This window comes from Pungitius pungitius, chromosome 4 (genome assembly GCF_949316345.1).
Source record: "Pungitius pungitius chromosome 4, fPunPun2.1, whole genome shotgun sequence".
In the NCBI taxonomy this organism is placed as follows: domain Eukaryota; kingdom Metazoa; phylum Chordata; class Actinopteri; order Perciformes; family Gasterosteidae; genus Pungitius; species Pungitius pungitius.
In genome coordinates this window covers 11,958,240-11,975,265 of record NC_084903.1, presented here as the reverse complement: position 1 = coordinate 11,975,265, position 17,026 = coordinate 11,958,240, and the positions used below count along the sequence as shown (strand labels likewise).

At 42.4% G+C, this 17,026-nt stretch overlaps 1 protein-coding gene across 4 annotated transcripts in view; it reads right to left on the bottom strand.

Annotated features, from left to right (window-relative positions):
• The window catches only part of sox6 (SRY-box transcription factor 6), a 121,126-nt gene that overhangs the window by 77,547 nt on the left and 26,553 nt on the right, over positions 1–17,026 (bottom strand). For 3 of the 4 annotated variants that reach the window (XM_037482720.2, XM_037482732.2, XM_037482741.2), the window contains exons 3-4: positions 15,943–15,994; positions 116–356 (exon numbers count right to left, since the gene is read on the bottom strand). In XM_037482720.2, coding sequence (XP_037338617.1) covers positions 116–356; positions 15,943–15,977 — 276 coding nt within the window. In that variant the 5' untranslated portion in view covers positions 15,978–15,994. The remainder of the gene's footprint in view (positions 1–115; positions 357–15,942; positions 15,995–17,026) is intronic. The other variant, XM_037482749.2, reaches the window with a different exon arrangement.

Below are 17,026 nucleotides of genomic sequence, written 5' to 3'. Positions count from 1 at the left end.
TAAAACCGTTATCACTCACGCTACCCCACAAGAGGGTTTCCTTTAATTCCATCCCTACTAAAGGCCTCCTGTAAGAAGAACAAAGTCGTGTATTCAGTAAATCGACATGGCTCACCATGCGCTGTTGGGCTGACACCAGGCTGTCCCAATCGCTCTCCTGCGGCACGCTGCTGAGCGGCTGCATTTCCTCGGGATGGGTTTTCCCATGGAGCAGGCTGTGCAGGGGCAGCTGCGGAGTGCCATGGGCCTCGGCACTCTCCTCTTTCTCCCAAGACAAGTGCTCCTGACTCATGGCGTCGTCCCCATCGACGACGGAGGCGAACGGAGACGTGGCTTGCTTTGAAGACATCACTCTGCTGTGGATCAGGAAGTGGAGAAGTGGAGGTCAGGAAAGGTTTATCAACAGTACATGGAGAGGAATGCAGTTTCTTTGAGTGAACCCCCGGCTCAAGAGGTTGTGCATAGCTGTAAGTGGGTTTGAATGCACCTAATAATGCTTCATGCATTGAATGCTAAACCTGTGCTATGCGTGTAGCTGCTCTGGATTGTGAAGTTCGGAGCAGGCAGCGGGACTATCAACCAACTAAAACCTTACAAATAAACTCCTTCAAATGTACTGAGAGATATTTCCTGTGTTAATCTTATTTTTATCATTCATAAATTGATCTGGATTTTGTCTTTCGATAATTTAACAATCTCACTTGTCCCAGTCAATTTCACTCTGAAGCAATCAAACGCAACACAAAAACCAGCCTTGTCTTCTTTTGTTAGGAAACATTTTGCTTTGAGAGTCATCCCTCGGGCAAAGAACCCTAATTAAGCAGCTTACCAATCAAACTACTGTAATATCTAATAGTGAAGGACTAAATTCTCAAATCTGTCACATGCTTTAATGAATATCACTGTTTGAAAATGGTACTTGACATATCAGGTGCAAAGGTAACTCATGTTAATTCCTTTCAAAAACTCTTTTTGGTGCAGAAATTATACAACCAATTCAGCTTTTTCTCAGAATGAATGAGGCTGCACTCATGCTGTTTGCTACAATGAATGAAATGAAACACCGTGCAAAGCAAATCTAATTATTTGGCATTACATGAAAAAGGGGATGATATGGCCTTCCTATTGATGTGAAGTGGCGAGAAGGAACTGAGTATATTTAAGTCCTAATCTGCCCTATCCCTGATCTTTTGTTCTGATTATTTTTCCCAACCTGACCATTACAACCAAGATGTGATTACTTAGGGCCCAGTTTTCTCTTTAAAGTGCGTGTTCTTGTCTGCCCGCAAGCCGAGAAAGACCAATTGGGATCGTGGAGGACTGTTTCTGTGTTTGTATGTGACAAAACGCTCAGGGAACTTGTGGACTACATTTGATCGCTGACCACTACCTGCCACATTCTCCTGCTCTATCCACAGGGGTCAGTGTGACAGCACTTTAGTTCCACCCTCACTTTTGCCTTCGGGGTTTGGGGGGGGGGGGGGGGGGGGAGGGGGGGCTCTCAAGGTTGAGGCAGGCCGTGGTGCTATGGTGTCCTTGCGCTTTCTGCTGTGAGTCAGGCACTGAGAGATAGGGAAAGATATGTTCCATTTATAGAGGGCTTTTATGAACAAAAGGTCTTTGAATGAAAGGTCTTTGGTTCTATAAGTTAGTTCTAATGGTTTTACACGAGGAAGTCTGTCAAATGAGGCGTATTGTTCATGCACACGCACTGACGTATTGATGGCGCCCGTGGGTGCTTCACTAAATGCAAGTTAGAAGATTAGAAGAAAAGGTGAAACATAAAAATGTCAGCATATAAAATATGTATAGTCAAAATGGTCGATAATAAATAGCAGTTTTTTGTTTTGTTTGACGTCTTCATTTAGAAGTCTTCGTTTTTCTGCGTGGGTAATGCAGATTAATTCGTATTGTATTGAATTCAGAAACATTTATTTTTATAATAAAATAAAACCTCACTATTCAGCACCACACTCTCACTCTTATTCAACCACACACTCTGTTACATAGTCACAGATCAGCCTAAATGAATCTCATGTGTCTTTGCAGCTGTACAAACAAACCCAGTACATCAGGTAGATGGCAAGGGAGTGAGACCAGTGCCCGCCTCTCTTTCCCTCTGACTTTTAGCCTCAGTGCCTGGATGTGTTGTCAGCTGTGTCTTTACTCAATTTGAATCAGCCATTACATTGTCTCCTCTCATTACATCCAACAGAAAGCGATCTAAAAAACTAGGTACCGTTGATTGAAAATCAAAAGTCAGAAGTTCTGATCAGGCACGTCGGGCAAGCAGTAGTTGGATTTGGGGGTTGGGGTGTGTGTGTTTGTGCATGTGTACGTGTGTGTGTGTGTGTGTGTGTGTGAGTTGGAGCGGTTTGGGCGCATAGTTCGGATGTATTTTTTATTCATGCACCCAAAAAGCCCAAGCCTCGAGAGCAACAAGGACCTCGTCCTCAATGGAGTGTGAGAGTGAAACAAAGCACTGCTTTTGTATTACACAGTAAATCAAGTGGTATTATTTTACCACTAAAATATTCAGTCTCTCAGGCACTTTTACTTTGGTCTCCAGCCATCAGTCAAGCTGCTGAGGCGTGAGCGAGAGAAGGGGTTAGTGAGAGAGAAAAGGAGAGAGGGAGCGATGGAGACTACATCCTCCTGTAACATGTGTCTACAGCAATCTTGTTAAAGAATGCAACAGATCTGCGGCGGGCTCCATAACAGTATTTGTCAGCAGGAGTTAATAATTTATTAGCAGTGCTGGGAGGGCTGCGCTCAGGCAGCTTAAGAGTGCCGAGAACCCCGGCCCCACCCCCAATCCTGACAAGCCCCATACAATACTACCTCATATTATTGAAAGGGAAAAGGGGAAGCGTGGCAGTAATTCTCTGAAAATATCTGAGGGCAACCATACGGTATTTTATTCCTCACATTTGAAGCAGACATCACACGGTGCTGAGATCAAAAGGGGGTTGTGTGCAATAGATCAACAGAGATACAACAATTTGATGAGGTTAAAAATAATAAGAATTTGGCTGAATGTGGGTGCTAGCCATGCATGTAAGATTCAATCACATATGCTCAGAACTATACTGTTCGAAGCCTTGGAGTTGCTGTTTGCAAAATAAAATCAGCGAAGCAGCCTTGTTTGTACAACTACAGTGTATTTGGTTTGTGTTGAAATAACTTTACCCATATTAATAATTGAATCCGTTTTTCTCAACAAAATAAGCTCAAAATGTGCTTTAGCATACAAAACAGTGAAAATACGGGGGAACTGAAGAGGAAGCTCACGACTCCTTGACACAACAATAAAAAGGACAGGTGGAAAAAAACAAAGTCATCAATAAGTGCATCCTGCTTACATTCTGACAAACGAAGCCACACCGACTTGGGGAAGACGTGAGCGAGGGTCAGTTAGTAGAGAGAACCGGCCTATATATAGCTGACAATATTGCACACATTTGAAGGATTAGGACTTAAGTTCTCCAGCTGCGGGCTCAGATGGCCTGGAATGCTTTGAGTCATGAATTGTTCCCTGCGATAATGTTTCATCATCGTGCAAAACAACCTCCACTTAATTGGTTGTGTGGACGTGTTGTGCCCTGCTCATCTTGTGACCGAGGGGCCGTGTGTCCTCGGCTATCCCATTTCATGGTAAAAGGGTCTGACTGATTTTCACCCGCTGTATCAGCTCTGTCGCACTGTTGACCTTTTATAGACAATGGCGATAAGTAACTCTACACCATCCACCCGACAACCCCAACCCACCCACATGCCCACGTGCATGTCTCGATTCTGATGTCTAGCACCTTCAAGTTCAGATCACAAGCCCCGGGGGGTGGTAAATATGACACCGTCTTCCCTCACATCCGGAGACAAATAAAAGGAAAATCAAATCAATTATTTACAACACAAAAACATTACTTGAAAAAATAAATAATCGGATGTGAGCGAAAGGCGATAAAGGACACTAAAAAAAGAAGGAAAGTTTGTTACGTCACGTGAAGGCGCTCAAATGATGCATTGGTGCCAGACTTGGCAAATTCCACCACAACCCATACTATCTAATATGTTTCATCGTTGATTGAAAAAGTCTTTCAAAAAGGGAAACTACACATTTCTGTGGAAAGATGCTTTTATTTATTTATTTTCTGTGTAATTGGTCTCAAAAGAGTTTTTGGCTGTGTCCAGCAGATGCATTTAGCTCAACTAATGACACTACATCAGAATACATGACCAAAATAGCATTGCTAACTAGACCGCAATTATGACCAGATCAATGTGCATGTGTATAAATTGCTGAACTGGGAAATATCCTCAAGCCAAACTAGGACTTCATTCTATGCCAATGCATGGGAGTTTGCCTCAATCACATACGTCATTCATATTATACATTTAGCCTGTATTATTAGCTGGCATAGACCAAAGTCATGACCGTTTTAAAGTAAGCTGAAACATTTGCAATCATTCACCAATTCTGCAGTTGCCTGAACAAAAATAACGCATTATTTTAACATACAAAACATTACAAACATTATAAAAGGTATATCAAAGTGTATAGAAACTGTAAGAATAAAAAAGAACAGTTGATATGTTTGACGGATCTTTTATTTGAGCCACAAATAAAAACAATATATTTTATATTTTTAAACTGTGACCACGTTAATTTAATCAGTTTGAAAAACAAAAGTAATTATCTTGAAAATGAATTGAATAATAGTTTAAGTAAGAAACAGCTAAAGACGTTTGTGGGCTTTAAACTATGTGTGCGTGTGTATTTGTGTGAGACAAAGTCCTAGAGAGAGGAGCCCTTGAGCGGTTCCTCCTGTTCTAACAGGTGTCATGGTAGGGTTCCTCTGGGTTCTTCACCTGCCATAATGAGATATTACTACCTGACAGCTCCCAGCTGGAGGAGCATTGACACGGAATCCACCGTTTAGCACAATTAAATTATCACCCTCCATTGTGATTGTGCCATGCTGTGCAGCAGCCAGGTCTCTGGATACATAATCACCCGGTAACACGGGCTGTGTACTGCTCACAGTTAGCCTCTTTTTCACAGTCAGAAATAGATCACAAAAAGACATTCATCTATTATATTATTTTTACTGAATTAAATACAGGTAAATCGGAAAATATACCTGCTAAAACTCAGCTTTTAGGAGGTGATATACAAATTGATTTAAATCGACAAACTAATTACAGACAAGCTAGTAAATGGTTGGGAAAATACAGATTTTCCAACAAGATAAGCTACTGTAGAGTGGACTGGAGAGTTGTCTAAATTAATTTGTTTAATTTGTTGTTCCATTATTGTTGACCTTCCCTTGCAAAAAGTCAACTCAATTACGGCGGTACTTCATACTCACTTCTCACTCTCTCCTGATGCCTTTTCTATTAGAATGTGCCATGGTTACCACAGCGAAAACCCAAACTGAAATGATAGCCGCCCAGAGCAAATTAAGCAAGCCACCTGAAGTGCACACTTTACATATTGAGCAGAGCATTGATAATTACTTTGCAGGGTAGATTATTTGCAATAATATGCTGCTAGAGGAACTCCTGTGTATCTCGCTTTAAACACTTGTGCAGCTGCCATCCCAGCCTGGTTGGTGTCCTTGCCCCCCCGCGCAAGGCAAAGGCTGATGCAGGTGTGAGAGTGCTTAAGTGTCCCTGTCTGTCTACTCAGGAAGGGTCGATGAGCACTCACACAGTGAATCCCTCGTCGCCCCCTCCTTCCCTACCTCCTCCTCTGCCTCCTTCTTCATTGGTCCCCTATGCCTTTGGCCCTTTTTTCCCTGATCCCAGGACACAGGCTCAGAGCTGCATGGCGTAACAGCCTCTCAGTTCCCCGGGACACACACACACACACACACACAAGTTCACTCGTGCACATGCATTCGCAAAAGATGGTTGGCTGTCTCAAAAGGCTTGCGTCATTCTTTTAGGAAAAATTAAAAAAACTAGAAGAGGACCACACTGGATGTGATCAGTCAAATCACACACACACACACGAGAAGACACAAACTGCAGCAGGACAGAAACTCTCAGAAGTCTCCTTCAACAACTATTTCCCTCCCTGTGAGTAAAAGAAATACTGAAAAAAGAGGCTTTGTGTTGTTTTACCTCTCTTTCTTGACCTCCCTCGTTTGGTGTGGGACTACTATGGGATTGGAGTTCCCAAAGAGCCTTTCGTTGCTGCTGCTTCTGCACTTAGTCAAACCTCACAGGGAGTCAAGCCATCAACCAACACAAGCCTATTTGCTGTTTGCTGTCTGCAACGCTGTGAGCAACAGTGGAGCTTTGTGGCTTGCCTCGTAGTTGACAATAAGTTATGGGCCCTTTGTGAGCGGGACAAGAAAAACAGAGATCGGAATTTGGCCAGAACATAATAATACAGAATTCTCCTGTTCATGGAACCTGACATTTTCATGGAAACAATCGAGCATTGTTGAAGGAAAGAAAAGCATCGGTGACAGATGAAATATAGAGTGGGGCCCCCCTTTTTGTTGAACAGTAAACAAAGCACTATTCAGGCAAGGTCCATTCTGTCATTTATAAAGATAACTTCTTCTGTGCACTGGAGAGTTTGCAGCAAATGGCTCCACTTCAACAAATCCAGTGTAACACCATCTCTCACAGTTGCCAGAAAAGTGAGTTGAGGAGCTGGCTGGGGGGTTCCTAACAAGTGAAGAGACACATCCCAAGTTACCAAAGAGATGCACAATAAGTCTGTAGGGAGCATAGAAATCTCTAAAGAGAGAAAGTTAAAAAAGAAGAAAGCAAGGTATTTGGGGGGGGGGGGTGTTGGTGAGTGGGGAGGGGGTATTGTTCTGTATTGGTGAGAACTATGGGCCTTCGTTTTTGGTTGTGTTATCATTAGGTCATCACTGGCAGCTTTAGTGGGGCTGGTACAACTGCAGTTGGTTTGGACATCTGGTATGTCGACATTGTCACACTCGCTCCGTCACTATCCTCATTCCTGTCTTTTTTTACTGAGGTAGGATGCTTTGGAATTATTGGTGACGAAATTGGAAATTTTGAAAAGCCTACTGAAAGGAAACAAATGTTCTATCTCCTTCTCATTTCAAACAGATTTCCGTTAATGGTATTCATGGAGCACTCTCGCACAAGGCCCAAAAATGTGTCTCCCCTTGTGACAACTGGACTCCTTTTTCCTCTTTGTCTTTTGACACTGTCTTTTTTTTGGGGGGGGGGGGGGGTGCTGTGAGAAGAAGGGCTGGGATGGAACAGGGGAGGGGAGAGGGTAGCCACGTTTCATGTGACACGTCAATTGGAAAATCAAAACAGGAGTAGTTCATTTGCTCCACCCAGATGAGGCCATCTAGCAGAGCCATGATGAATAGGGGTCAGGCAGGCCACACCTCAAAGATTTATGATTAAGGCTTATTATGTTGGAAAACTGACATTGATTGCTGATTTAAACCACTGAAACCAATTAATTTGCCAGTGCTGAATAGAAAGCATGGTCAACAGAGTGTGTCATTCTGACAGGTCGGACAGGAAGAAGCGGAGCAAAAGTGAGGGTCTAAATGAATGGCTGGCACCAAGCCCCGTTTAAAAGTTACCATGAGTGATTGACGGCTGATACAAAAAAAAAAGGCGAGAGAGGCTGGAGAAAAAGCAGATCAGAAGAGCAAAACCAGAAACCCCAGCCACTGATCTGAGTAATTGCCCGAAAATTTGGTTCACAGAAGACATGTACAAGCTGCTGCTTTAGCAATGCTAAGATGGTTTCATTCATGGGCCGGCACTGGGAGAACCTGAGTAAATGGATGTGAAACATAGCCCTAATGAAATCAGAGAGCTGACAGACATGGTTGAACAGATAAATGTACAGTATTTCCACTCCAGGGAAGCGGGCACCGTAGTGGATTAAACACTGACTAAAAGTCAAAAAAGGCTTCAGCAGTCTATGCCGCTTACTTTTACCCCGTCCCACACTGTGCTCCTGCTCTTCACCGCGATGCATCAAAAGAAGCAGGGGCCACAAGTGATGTGCATACCACGACCTATTATCCAAGCGATATCTTCACAACAAATGCCACATTACGCTCGGTTGAATGTTACTTTTCTCTGCGGTTGTCCGGGGGGGGAAGCTCGTGTTTACTAATACCTTTTCCTCTGTGTCGGTTTCTCCTTTATCCGTTTTCTGGCTCACTCAGGGGACGCGATGCATTATGACAGTGCTTCAAAATGAAATCATTAACTAAATTGCTTTCTTAAAAAGCCACAAGTGTGCGGCAGGATTTGTGTGCGTGTGTGTGTTTGTGTGTTTGTGTGTTTGGCTATGGGCCATGGGCCTCTGGTTCCCAGGCAGCCTTTGCTGCAGCTCTGTTGTGGTTCCCTGCCACCACACTCATTATGCTCAGCTCCAGCACAGCACAGGGCTGTGGCTCACCTCGCCTCGCTCACTGGGCGAAGAGGAAATAATCTGGTAATCTCAAACTACTCCTCCATTTCAACTGGGGCCCCAATTCAAACAAAGAGACCCTTTGTCCTCACACATTTACTACTACCCTTTGAATCTCAAACAGGGAATCAATCAAAAACATAAACAAAAAGTTGTTTTATATTTTATTGTAAAAGCTTCCACCGCTTCCAGAGCTTTTTGTAAAGCGGATTTCTATTATTAGAAATTTAAATATGATAAATATCTTTTAATCAGCATTGAATATCTATGAATATACATATGAAGTACCATAAAATACACTACACCTAGATAAACCCAACCAGACAACAACTGAACTTTATCAATCCGCCCGAGATAGATTTCAATAAAAGAAAAAAGCAAACCGTATGGAAGGCAAATGGGGAGTGAAGGCCAGACAAATATTTGATAAGAAGATAGGGACTGTAGCCGAGCTGTAAGACTGGGTAGTTGAGGACCCCACCTCCCACCTCACAAACACACATGCACAGGCACACACACAGGCACACACACACACACACACACACACGACTAACCCTCAACCCCAACTGTCTATCTGCTCTCAACTGAGCTGAAAGTAGCAGATGTGTCTTTCGCAGCCTGTAGAGTGTGTCACCAATCTGCAAACAATAGCTGGAACTCGACAAAGGTTGTTACACTTTCAACACACTTTTTACAGGCAGTCAAATCTCATTTCCCATTTAGGCAAACCATACCCTTTAGTTTGATTTGGGTTTTTTTTCTTTATAGACCACATAAAAGGCCTTTAACATTGAACACAAGCACAGTCTGTAATGGTATTGATCAAAAAGGCCCCAAAAAAATCTTTATTAATGTTGTCAAGTAACTATGCATCTTATTTGTATGATCTCCTGCATATAAAGTTAAGTTGAATTAAATCATTTAGGTGCCTATATGTATGTGTGCAGAAAATATATAGCTGACAATTACGTTGTCCCTTCAATTTCTAAACAGGTTTTTTGATATCTGCATTGTTTTAGTTTGAAGCACTCTTTAAAGTTTATAGATGGCCACTTGTGTACACCTTTGGATCACTTCCACTGTGCAAAGAAAATGTCGCCTACAAATCTTAAAATATATTAACAAAAATGTCTGAATCCAATAGATCTAGATCTTTTGATCTGCCTATTTCACGTCCGTATGCAATCACGTTGTGCAGCGTCCGTGCAGCCTATAACCACCCCCCTCCCCCCCTCCGGTGCCAACAGGGCAGCAGTCCAGTATCAGCCTGGCTAATCAGCTATAAATGGCAGCTACATCACTCTAACTCTAAAAATACAGCAACAGTTTTCTTCCATTTCCCTTTATTCTCAATTGTATGCGTGGAACCAGAGCCGAGAGATCCTGTGCAACTAGCATTATGTGGGAAAAAAAGAGCAACAAGTCCATCCAAAATTTAAACAGCAAATTGCAACCAAGAATTACGGCATGAAAGACCTTTTCCTTTTTGCTTGTGAGCCAGGTGTTAGCATAGCTCTCTAAAAGCTATCAAAAGTTACAAAATTTCCCACAAGCCTTTCCTGTGGGTGTGCCTGTAAAGTGCTTCACTCCCCTCCCTTGAAAAAGCTCCCAGGGATTGCATCATGGGACGGGGTGTAAAACGATGTTAGCAACATACTGTAACATGGGGGAAATACCTCAAGTTGGTCTGGACTGTACTGTTGCTGGTTCTAACGGCGAAGCCGACTGTGCCCACTGCCAAGTGTCTACACCGGCCTAAGTGCCGCTTAGGAGCATGAACACACACGCACACAAATTACCGCATGGCTCTGTTTTAATTGAGTCTCAGCCTTTGTGGTGTCTGTTATCTCTGACTAATAGCATACATTGGCCCTCTCTCATTATCAGAGTGGGCCTTTATCAGAGACCCTTGTTTGATACAGTTAGAGTTGATGGATTATGAACCGCACACCAAGAGTCAGCAGTGATCTGCATATTCAATAACTTCCGTAATTATATGCGCAATTCATCAGATGGGATGTGATTGCAGGGGAAGTGGAATAGAGAGGAGCAGAGAGGTCTGATTCCTGGAGGACTAAAGTCTAATCACAAAACTAACATGATAATTGAAATCTAAATGGAAAGGCTTAGCTCTCAGGGAGAGTATGTCAGACGTGGAGTGAAGAGGCGCTGGTGAGAGTGAAAGGGGGGGCGAGAAAGAGTGGCAAGTAAAATTTGATTTAAATAGTGTAAATATACCAACCAGCACCAAAACAGATGCAAATGTATTCTAACAATAATTCCGATTTGGAAGTGGAACTAACTTGTGCAACAGCTTTGAACAGCGGACGAGGAAGCTGTAGTGAGCATTTGTGTTGAAAAATAAAATGAAAGAAAACGATTTTTGTACTCTGCCAAACGCTTCCCGGGTAATAGTGTATCAGTCTTCTTCTATGCCGCTTATCCAGAAAATGCGGGGGGGCTAACAATGGTCAGTAGACGGGGTACACCCTGAAGGGCTTACATAGAGACACTAACCCTAAGCCTACAGGCAATTTAGTCACCAATTAAGCTGACCCCCCAAAGCATGTCTTTGGAGTGTGGGAGAAGGCCAGAGTACCCGGAAAAAACCCACGCAGACACGAATGTCCTCCATTTCACCTCAAAGCTGCGCTGTCTTCATATTCACTACTCGGGTTTTGATCATTGTGAAAGAGAACTGCAGGAAAGCGGCGGGACAGAAAAGTGCTCTGTCCCGTTCTCCTCTCCTCCGCCCTTTTCCCTCCAGACCAGAGGATTCATATTCATCCCTCAATAACGTTTAATTAGTAATGCCAAATTCATTAACCTGTACTGCTGTTAGGCTGGCCTCAGCCATAAATTAGCTTAATGTGAGCGGACATATTGCAGCTGTAATAAGGGGCATAAAACTCAAAGAGAAACACATACTGCTCCTCCATAGTCATGTATCATTATAACGCGACAGTGCTTTAGAAAAAAAGCATCCCTTTTTAGAGTAGCATCTCTTTAGCAGCTCTTGGCTATAAACCCAGTAACAATATTATAAAAGTCCATTAAAACCAGTATTTTTCATCACCTCAATGTGTTGCAATGTTTTGACTAAAGTACATACAATAGAGGGTTAAATGATGATAAAGTAGAGGCAAAGATGTATAATGCAGTTGGCAGTGATGTTGTTCCCAACCAAGATGAGGTGCCAGAGACAAACCTTAAATGGGTGGAATGAGCAAGAAGAGATGCCAGAGACAGTTCCAACAGCTTCTGAAAGCTCCGTCGAATTGGCCCATCTCTTGTTATTGTTTTCTCAAACAGCTGAGCGAATGTGTACATTTTGCCCCATGGGGCAACTAACAGTCATTTCTGTTAATCTTTGTTTTCTTTGAAAATCTTTAAAATGGAAAAACTTAAAGTTATGTTTTCAGGCCAATCCAGGAAACAACCTCCTATTGTAAAACACCTAGTACGACCTTCCCTGTCCTACACGTTGACCTTTCTGCTCCTGCATCCCCCAGTGACCTCTCCTAACAACTCGCACCAAAGAGACTATTAGGCCTGCATCCCACTTTGTTCTTGGTCTTGTCCTTTTAGTACACTCTTGTCCTCGCTTTTTTTTTCACGCATAGGTGGCAGAGAAATAGAAGTTCATTGTTCCCTCGCAGATGGAAGTTGGAGTTACCAGGGTAACAGCTCTAATCCTCTTTTTTACTACTTTTTTTCATACAACAAGTGCTTCTTTCGCAGGCTAGAGCGCTTGCTCACTTTTAATTAGCCATGATTCCGTTTGCCAGAAGAAAGCATGATGAGCTAATCGAAATTTACGAAATAATGACGTACTGCTAGCGGCGACTATTTTATCCTGAGGCCTGCTCCAAGAATAACAATAATGAGGCCATTATTGAGGACTGCACTTTAAAGCGCTGCCCTGCCACCAAAACAGAGAACGTAATTGTTCTGGTGGGTTTTTTTGTACAATCAACAACCCATTGTTGATGACTTGAGAACTAAGGGAGAAAAGAATGGGTGCCTTAATGATTGGTCTGTGCTGCCATGAAGATCCTGCACAAAGTGTCCTCTGAGAAAGGACCTCGATAGACTACTGATTCGGTTGTGAGGACTCTGGATGAAGACAACTGTCTGGCGTTGTTAAAAAAAAAAGAGAGTCCTTTCTGCTTTTTGTCTGTCTTGCTGCTCAAATAGCCCCCAAGCCACATTAGGGAAGAGCCATTCACACGGTGAAAGGCTGGGAGTCACACAGAATCATGAGAAGGGGCCACATATTTTCTGGGGGGGGGGGGGGGGAGTGGCCATTTATATAACCTTCCGTCATTTCAGAAACAAATGTATCTGATCTATAGGAGAAGCTATTACTAGCTGTGTTTATTATCTACAGGAAGACTTGTAGAGGTGTCTCCAGAAGCGTATTGTCACATGGACATTTTGAACAGAGCTTTCCAATAGATGTGTTTTAAAAGTCGGGCATGTATGTCAACCAGGTTTAAAATTAAGATGACTCAATTAGATCATTGCATATCGATGCTCAAAAACTGTGACTGCATTACATTACATGTCGTTGGCGAATTGATATATCGCAAAGAGAGAAGATTATGATGAGTAGAGGCTGGAAAATTAAATATTTTGTCAAAAAGGTCCGCGTCTAAACGTAGCTCTGAGGTTTGCACAAGCACAGTGCTGCACCTATGAGCCATGCTCCATTGTAAAGGAAAGAGAGAGACACAGCTCGAGGGCAATAGGAATGCTAAGTGGGGCCCTTAGCCTAGTCAACCTTCAGCGGGTTTCATTTATCTTCATCTTGTTAGACTAAATTAATTAACAATCTCAATGTTACACACTTTCTCCTTTCATTACATCAAATAATGGCAGAAATGTAGGGGGAGGTCCTGCCCACTGGGAGTAGAGATTGAGGACATCTCTCTCCCCCCTCTCTCTCTCTCTCTCTCTCGCTGTGCTCATCTCGCTCGGTATTCCGTCACTCTTCCTTCCACTTTCTCCCCTATTTGCTTCATCGCTTTGACTACACAAACAAAAACCTGATAAATTGCATAAACGTGTAAAAAATTGATCAAAAATGAAAACACATATTTTCATCAAAGATGAAAACTGTGAGACTCAACAGAAGCACAAATGGCTGCCTGTTAAAGGCACTGTCCTTTTTCTTGCTGTAGTTAAGAGAAGTTTTGTGACAGTGGGAAAACAGGCAGTTATTATTATGAGAGAGTACAAAGACTTTGACATGTACATAAAATATGGGGTTTAAACTTTTCCCCTTCACATTCGAAGAGATTTATTTTTCACAGTCGCTGTGTATAAGTTCTTTTACAGCTATTAAAACGCACCGTATGCATGACTCAAAACCGCACTTGTGACTCATTACAATAATGAAAGGCCCATCTGCGTTGCTATACTGAGACATGACATCGAGTAAAAAAAAAGTCAATAACATCTGCACATTGGAGCAGAAACGTACGAGCATGTTCAGGAAGCCCCCTTTGACCTAATTCAGTTGCATGGGAAAAGATACTGGGATTCTTCACTGAAGGAATGTCTTAACATGCCAAATCCATCCACCACTGGTTCTATCATTTTCTCCCTGTTCCTTTCTACCCCCTCCCCACAGCCCGCTGCAGGACACAAGTCTTATCCAAGCAAAAGGGCTAACCCTGAAGCAAAGCCTGCCTTTAATCTTTGCCTGATTGTTGAGGCCCCCAATCTCCAGTCAGTGTGCGTGATATCTTTCTGCTGGCGCTTCTCCTTTAATTAAAACAGACATTGACGGAAGGATGAGGATTAGGTTGCATTAATGTGTTTACTTAGAATAATCACTGTGTTTCCTCACAGCTATGAGAACAAAAGGAAATTGGTGAGAAATAGCCATGGTCAAAGGTCAATCTCTTTTGTATTCTTATTTTGTTAATTGGTTGGTTTCGTAAAAAACAATTGTGATTGGTTCCAGAATTCTTCCTGGTGAACTTGAGATATAGTTATGTCAAATCTTTTTCATTGCAGCATGAAGTGTACAGTAAATCTTTAGTGCAGTTAGTTATCCACCAAAGTGGTTTTGACAGGTGCTGAGAGTTAAACGCTACCATCCACTTTGTAACATTAGAAAAAAAGCGGAAATGAGCACAAGGCAGTGTGCTCTCAAAGATGTTACATGTTGAATGCCTGAATAACTTCTGTCGAACCGAGCAGATGTACCACACCAAATAAATGGGTGCCAAGCTATGAAAGATATGGACACTGTAGATCTCTGCGTGATCTTTTTCTGTTTACTTTATCAAGGTACTTATTAATGCATATATAGTATAAATACATATGCAGTATTTACATACAAACACACACGGAATAATTTATTTGCAAGAAATTAATGGTTTCTCAATTTGTGAAATATAATCAATTTAACAAAAAAGCTTTTACAACTATTGATGCATGAAAAAAATAATAATATAATTCAGCAGGACCACACAATTGGTCGCAATTTGAAATTCTTTCAGAACAGAGGTCAACCTGCTTTCCTGAGGCTCATGAATGTGAGTCTCAATCTTACTTTTAGTGTGATTTTAATTGATCGCATTCTATAATAGATAACATAAATTTAAAACATTGTATTTTTTAATTCCTCAAGGACATTTTGACTTGCGACAGTAATGGTATAAAATTGTCCCTTCTTTTTAAAATGCCTCACACAGTTCCAAGAGAGAAAAAAATGCTGTTAATTTAATCAAATAAGTGACCTTTTGAAAAAGAAATCAAAGAGGATTCATTAGCTTTAGTAAAGTTTGGCTGACAGCAGCTTTGAAAGGCAGATGCTGCTGCTGTGGCTTCTAATGAGCCAACCCTAATTAGGGAGCAACACTGGAGCCTAGAGAAGGTAGCTGACTAGGAAAAGAGCCAATGGTAAATACACTCTCTTATTTACTTCCTCTGTGTGTAATGACAACACACATTTTTAATTAGAATCCCAGGAAGGGTAAAGACAAAAAATGTAAATCTTTATGGTAGGTCGAATACAAACACAGAACACAACAGGAAGCAGCAGTACATCACAAGGCACATACTGCAGCGACTGCCTCTCTCCAATATCCCTCATTAAGGTGGCTGGTAACGTGGGGCAGATGTGGAGAAGGGTCAGACAAAGGCAGGCCGAGTACAGACACCGAGAGCCTGACGTGCAGGTCCTTTAATGCGTAAAAGGGAGAGGGAGGAGTCCACGGGGGGCAGCTCGTCTACATGTGTCCCTTAACTTGTTGTTGTGTACTTCCCAGAGGCCACATATATAACGCACAGCTTGGGTAAAATGCTCGACCAGGCCATGTTTAACTCTCGTGGCATATAGAGGCACATGAACGCACACACACACACATGTACACGTAGACAAAGTACAACCTCTAAAGCTAACAATGTGTCAGAAAGCATAACCCCCCCATTAGGCCGCCACCACCCCTGCCCGACCGGTGATCCTGAATGACAACAAAGGAAATGAAACTAACCTCAGTAAAAAGCTGCTACGAAGAAAGCCCTCCATGTCGGCGAGTTGGGGTTCTGGCAGGAGAAATCACAGAGAACCATGTTCACCATTGAATAAATAACAACCAAGAAGAAGAAGAAGAAGAAGAAGAAGGGACAGAGAAAGTAAGAAAAAAAGAAAGACAGAAAGAAAGAACACATAGCATACATCTCCTTCCTGTAATACAGCCTGTCTTTAGTTAAAGCAGAAGTATGGCTATAAACCCATCCTCCCTTTTTATGAACTGACATCATTAATTATATTCTTTCCATAGAGGGAGTGGATTTGCATACAACTCCGGGTTGCACTGAGAGCCTGATGATATGTTTGCATCAAATAAACTCTGCCTGCTGATGTCTATGGAGCCTTTTTCCACGGCTGTGTGCACATATATACGTGGACATCCAGCACTGTAACCACAGATCCCAGAGCAGCCCCGGTCTGCTCAGCGTAGCTAACGGTGGTCCAGCTGCAGCCCATGTGTGGCGAGGCTGCTGTGGCTTCTGGGAGCCTGGCCGCAATGGACTGGAGCTGGGACTTACAGCGTCAATGAGGCAAAGGGATGTGGTCATGATGTCACCAGTTGTAGGGGCTGTTCAGAAGCATCGCCCACACAATTCTGGCAACGCATGGCTAATAATGACTTACAACAGGTTTCCATTTGAACATGTTATTGGTCTGTACAATATGCACTGTTATTTTCTTTGATTCAGATTTCCAATGTCCAAAGTCAGCAGCGATACCGGCATATCTTTGAGTGAAATATACATTTCTCTCAAGTCTCACAAATCAGCCTCGTGCACTGAACTGTTGCAAGCGTTACGACATGACATTTCACTTCATTTAAACATTTGAACTCCACCACCATGTTCACTATAATTACATTACATTACTTAAGAAAAGCTTGCAAGACCGCATTTCTTGCTGCAGTTTTTAACATTCTTATTCTTTACTGTCCCTCGTGAGTATTATCACGAAAAACATAAAACGCAACAGCACATGAAACCTCAGCCATTAACGCCCTGAAGTTTTTGGTGACAAGGGTTTGATTTGGTGTTTTCTCTTCT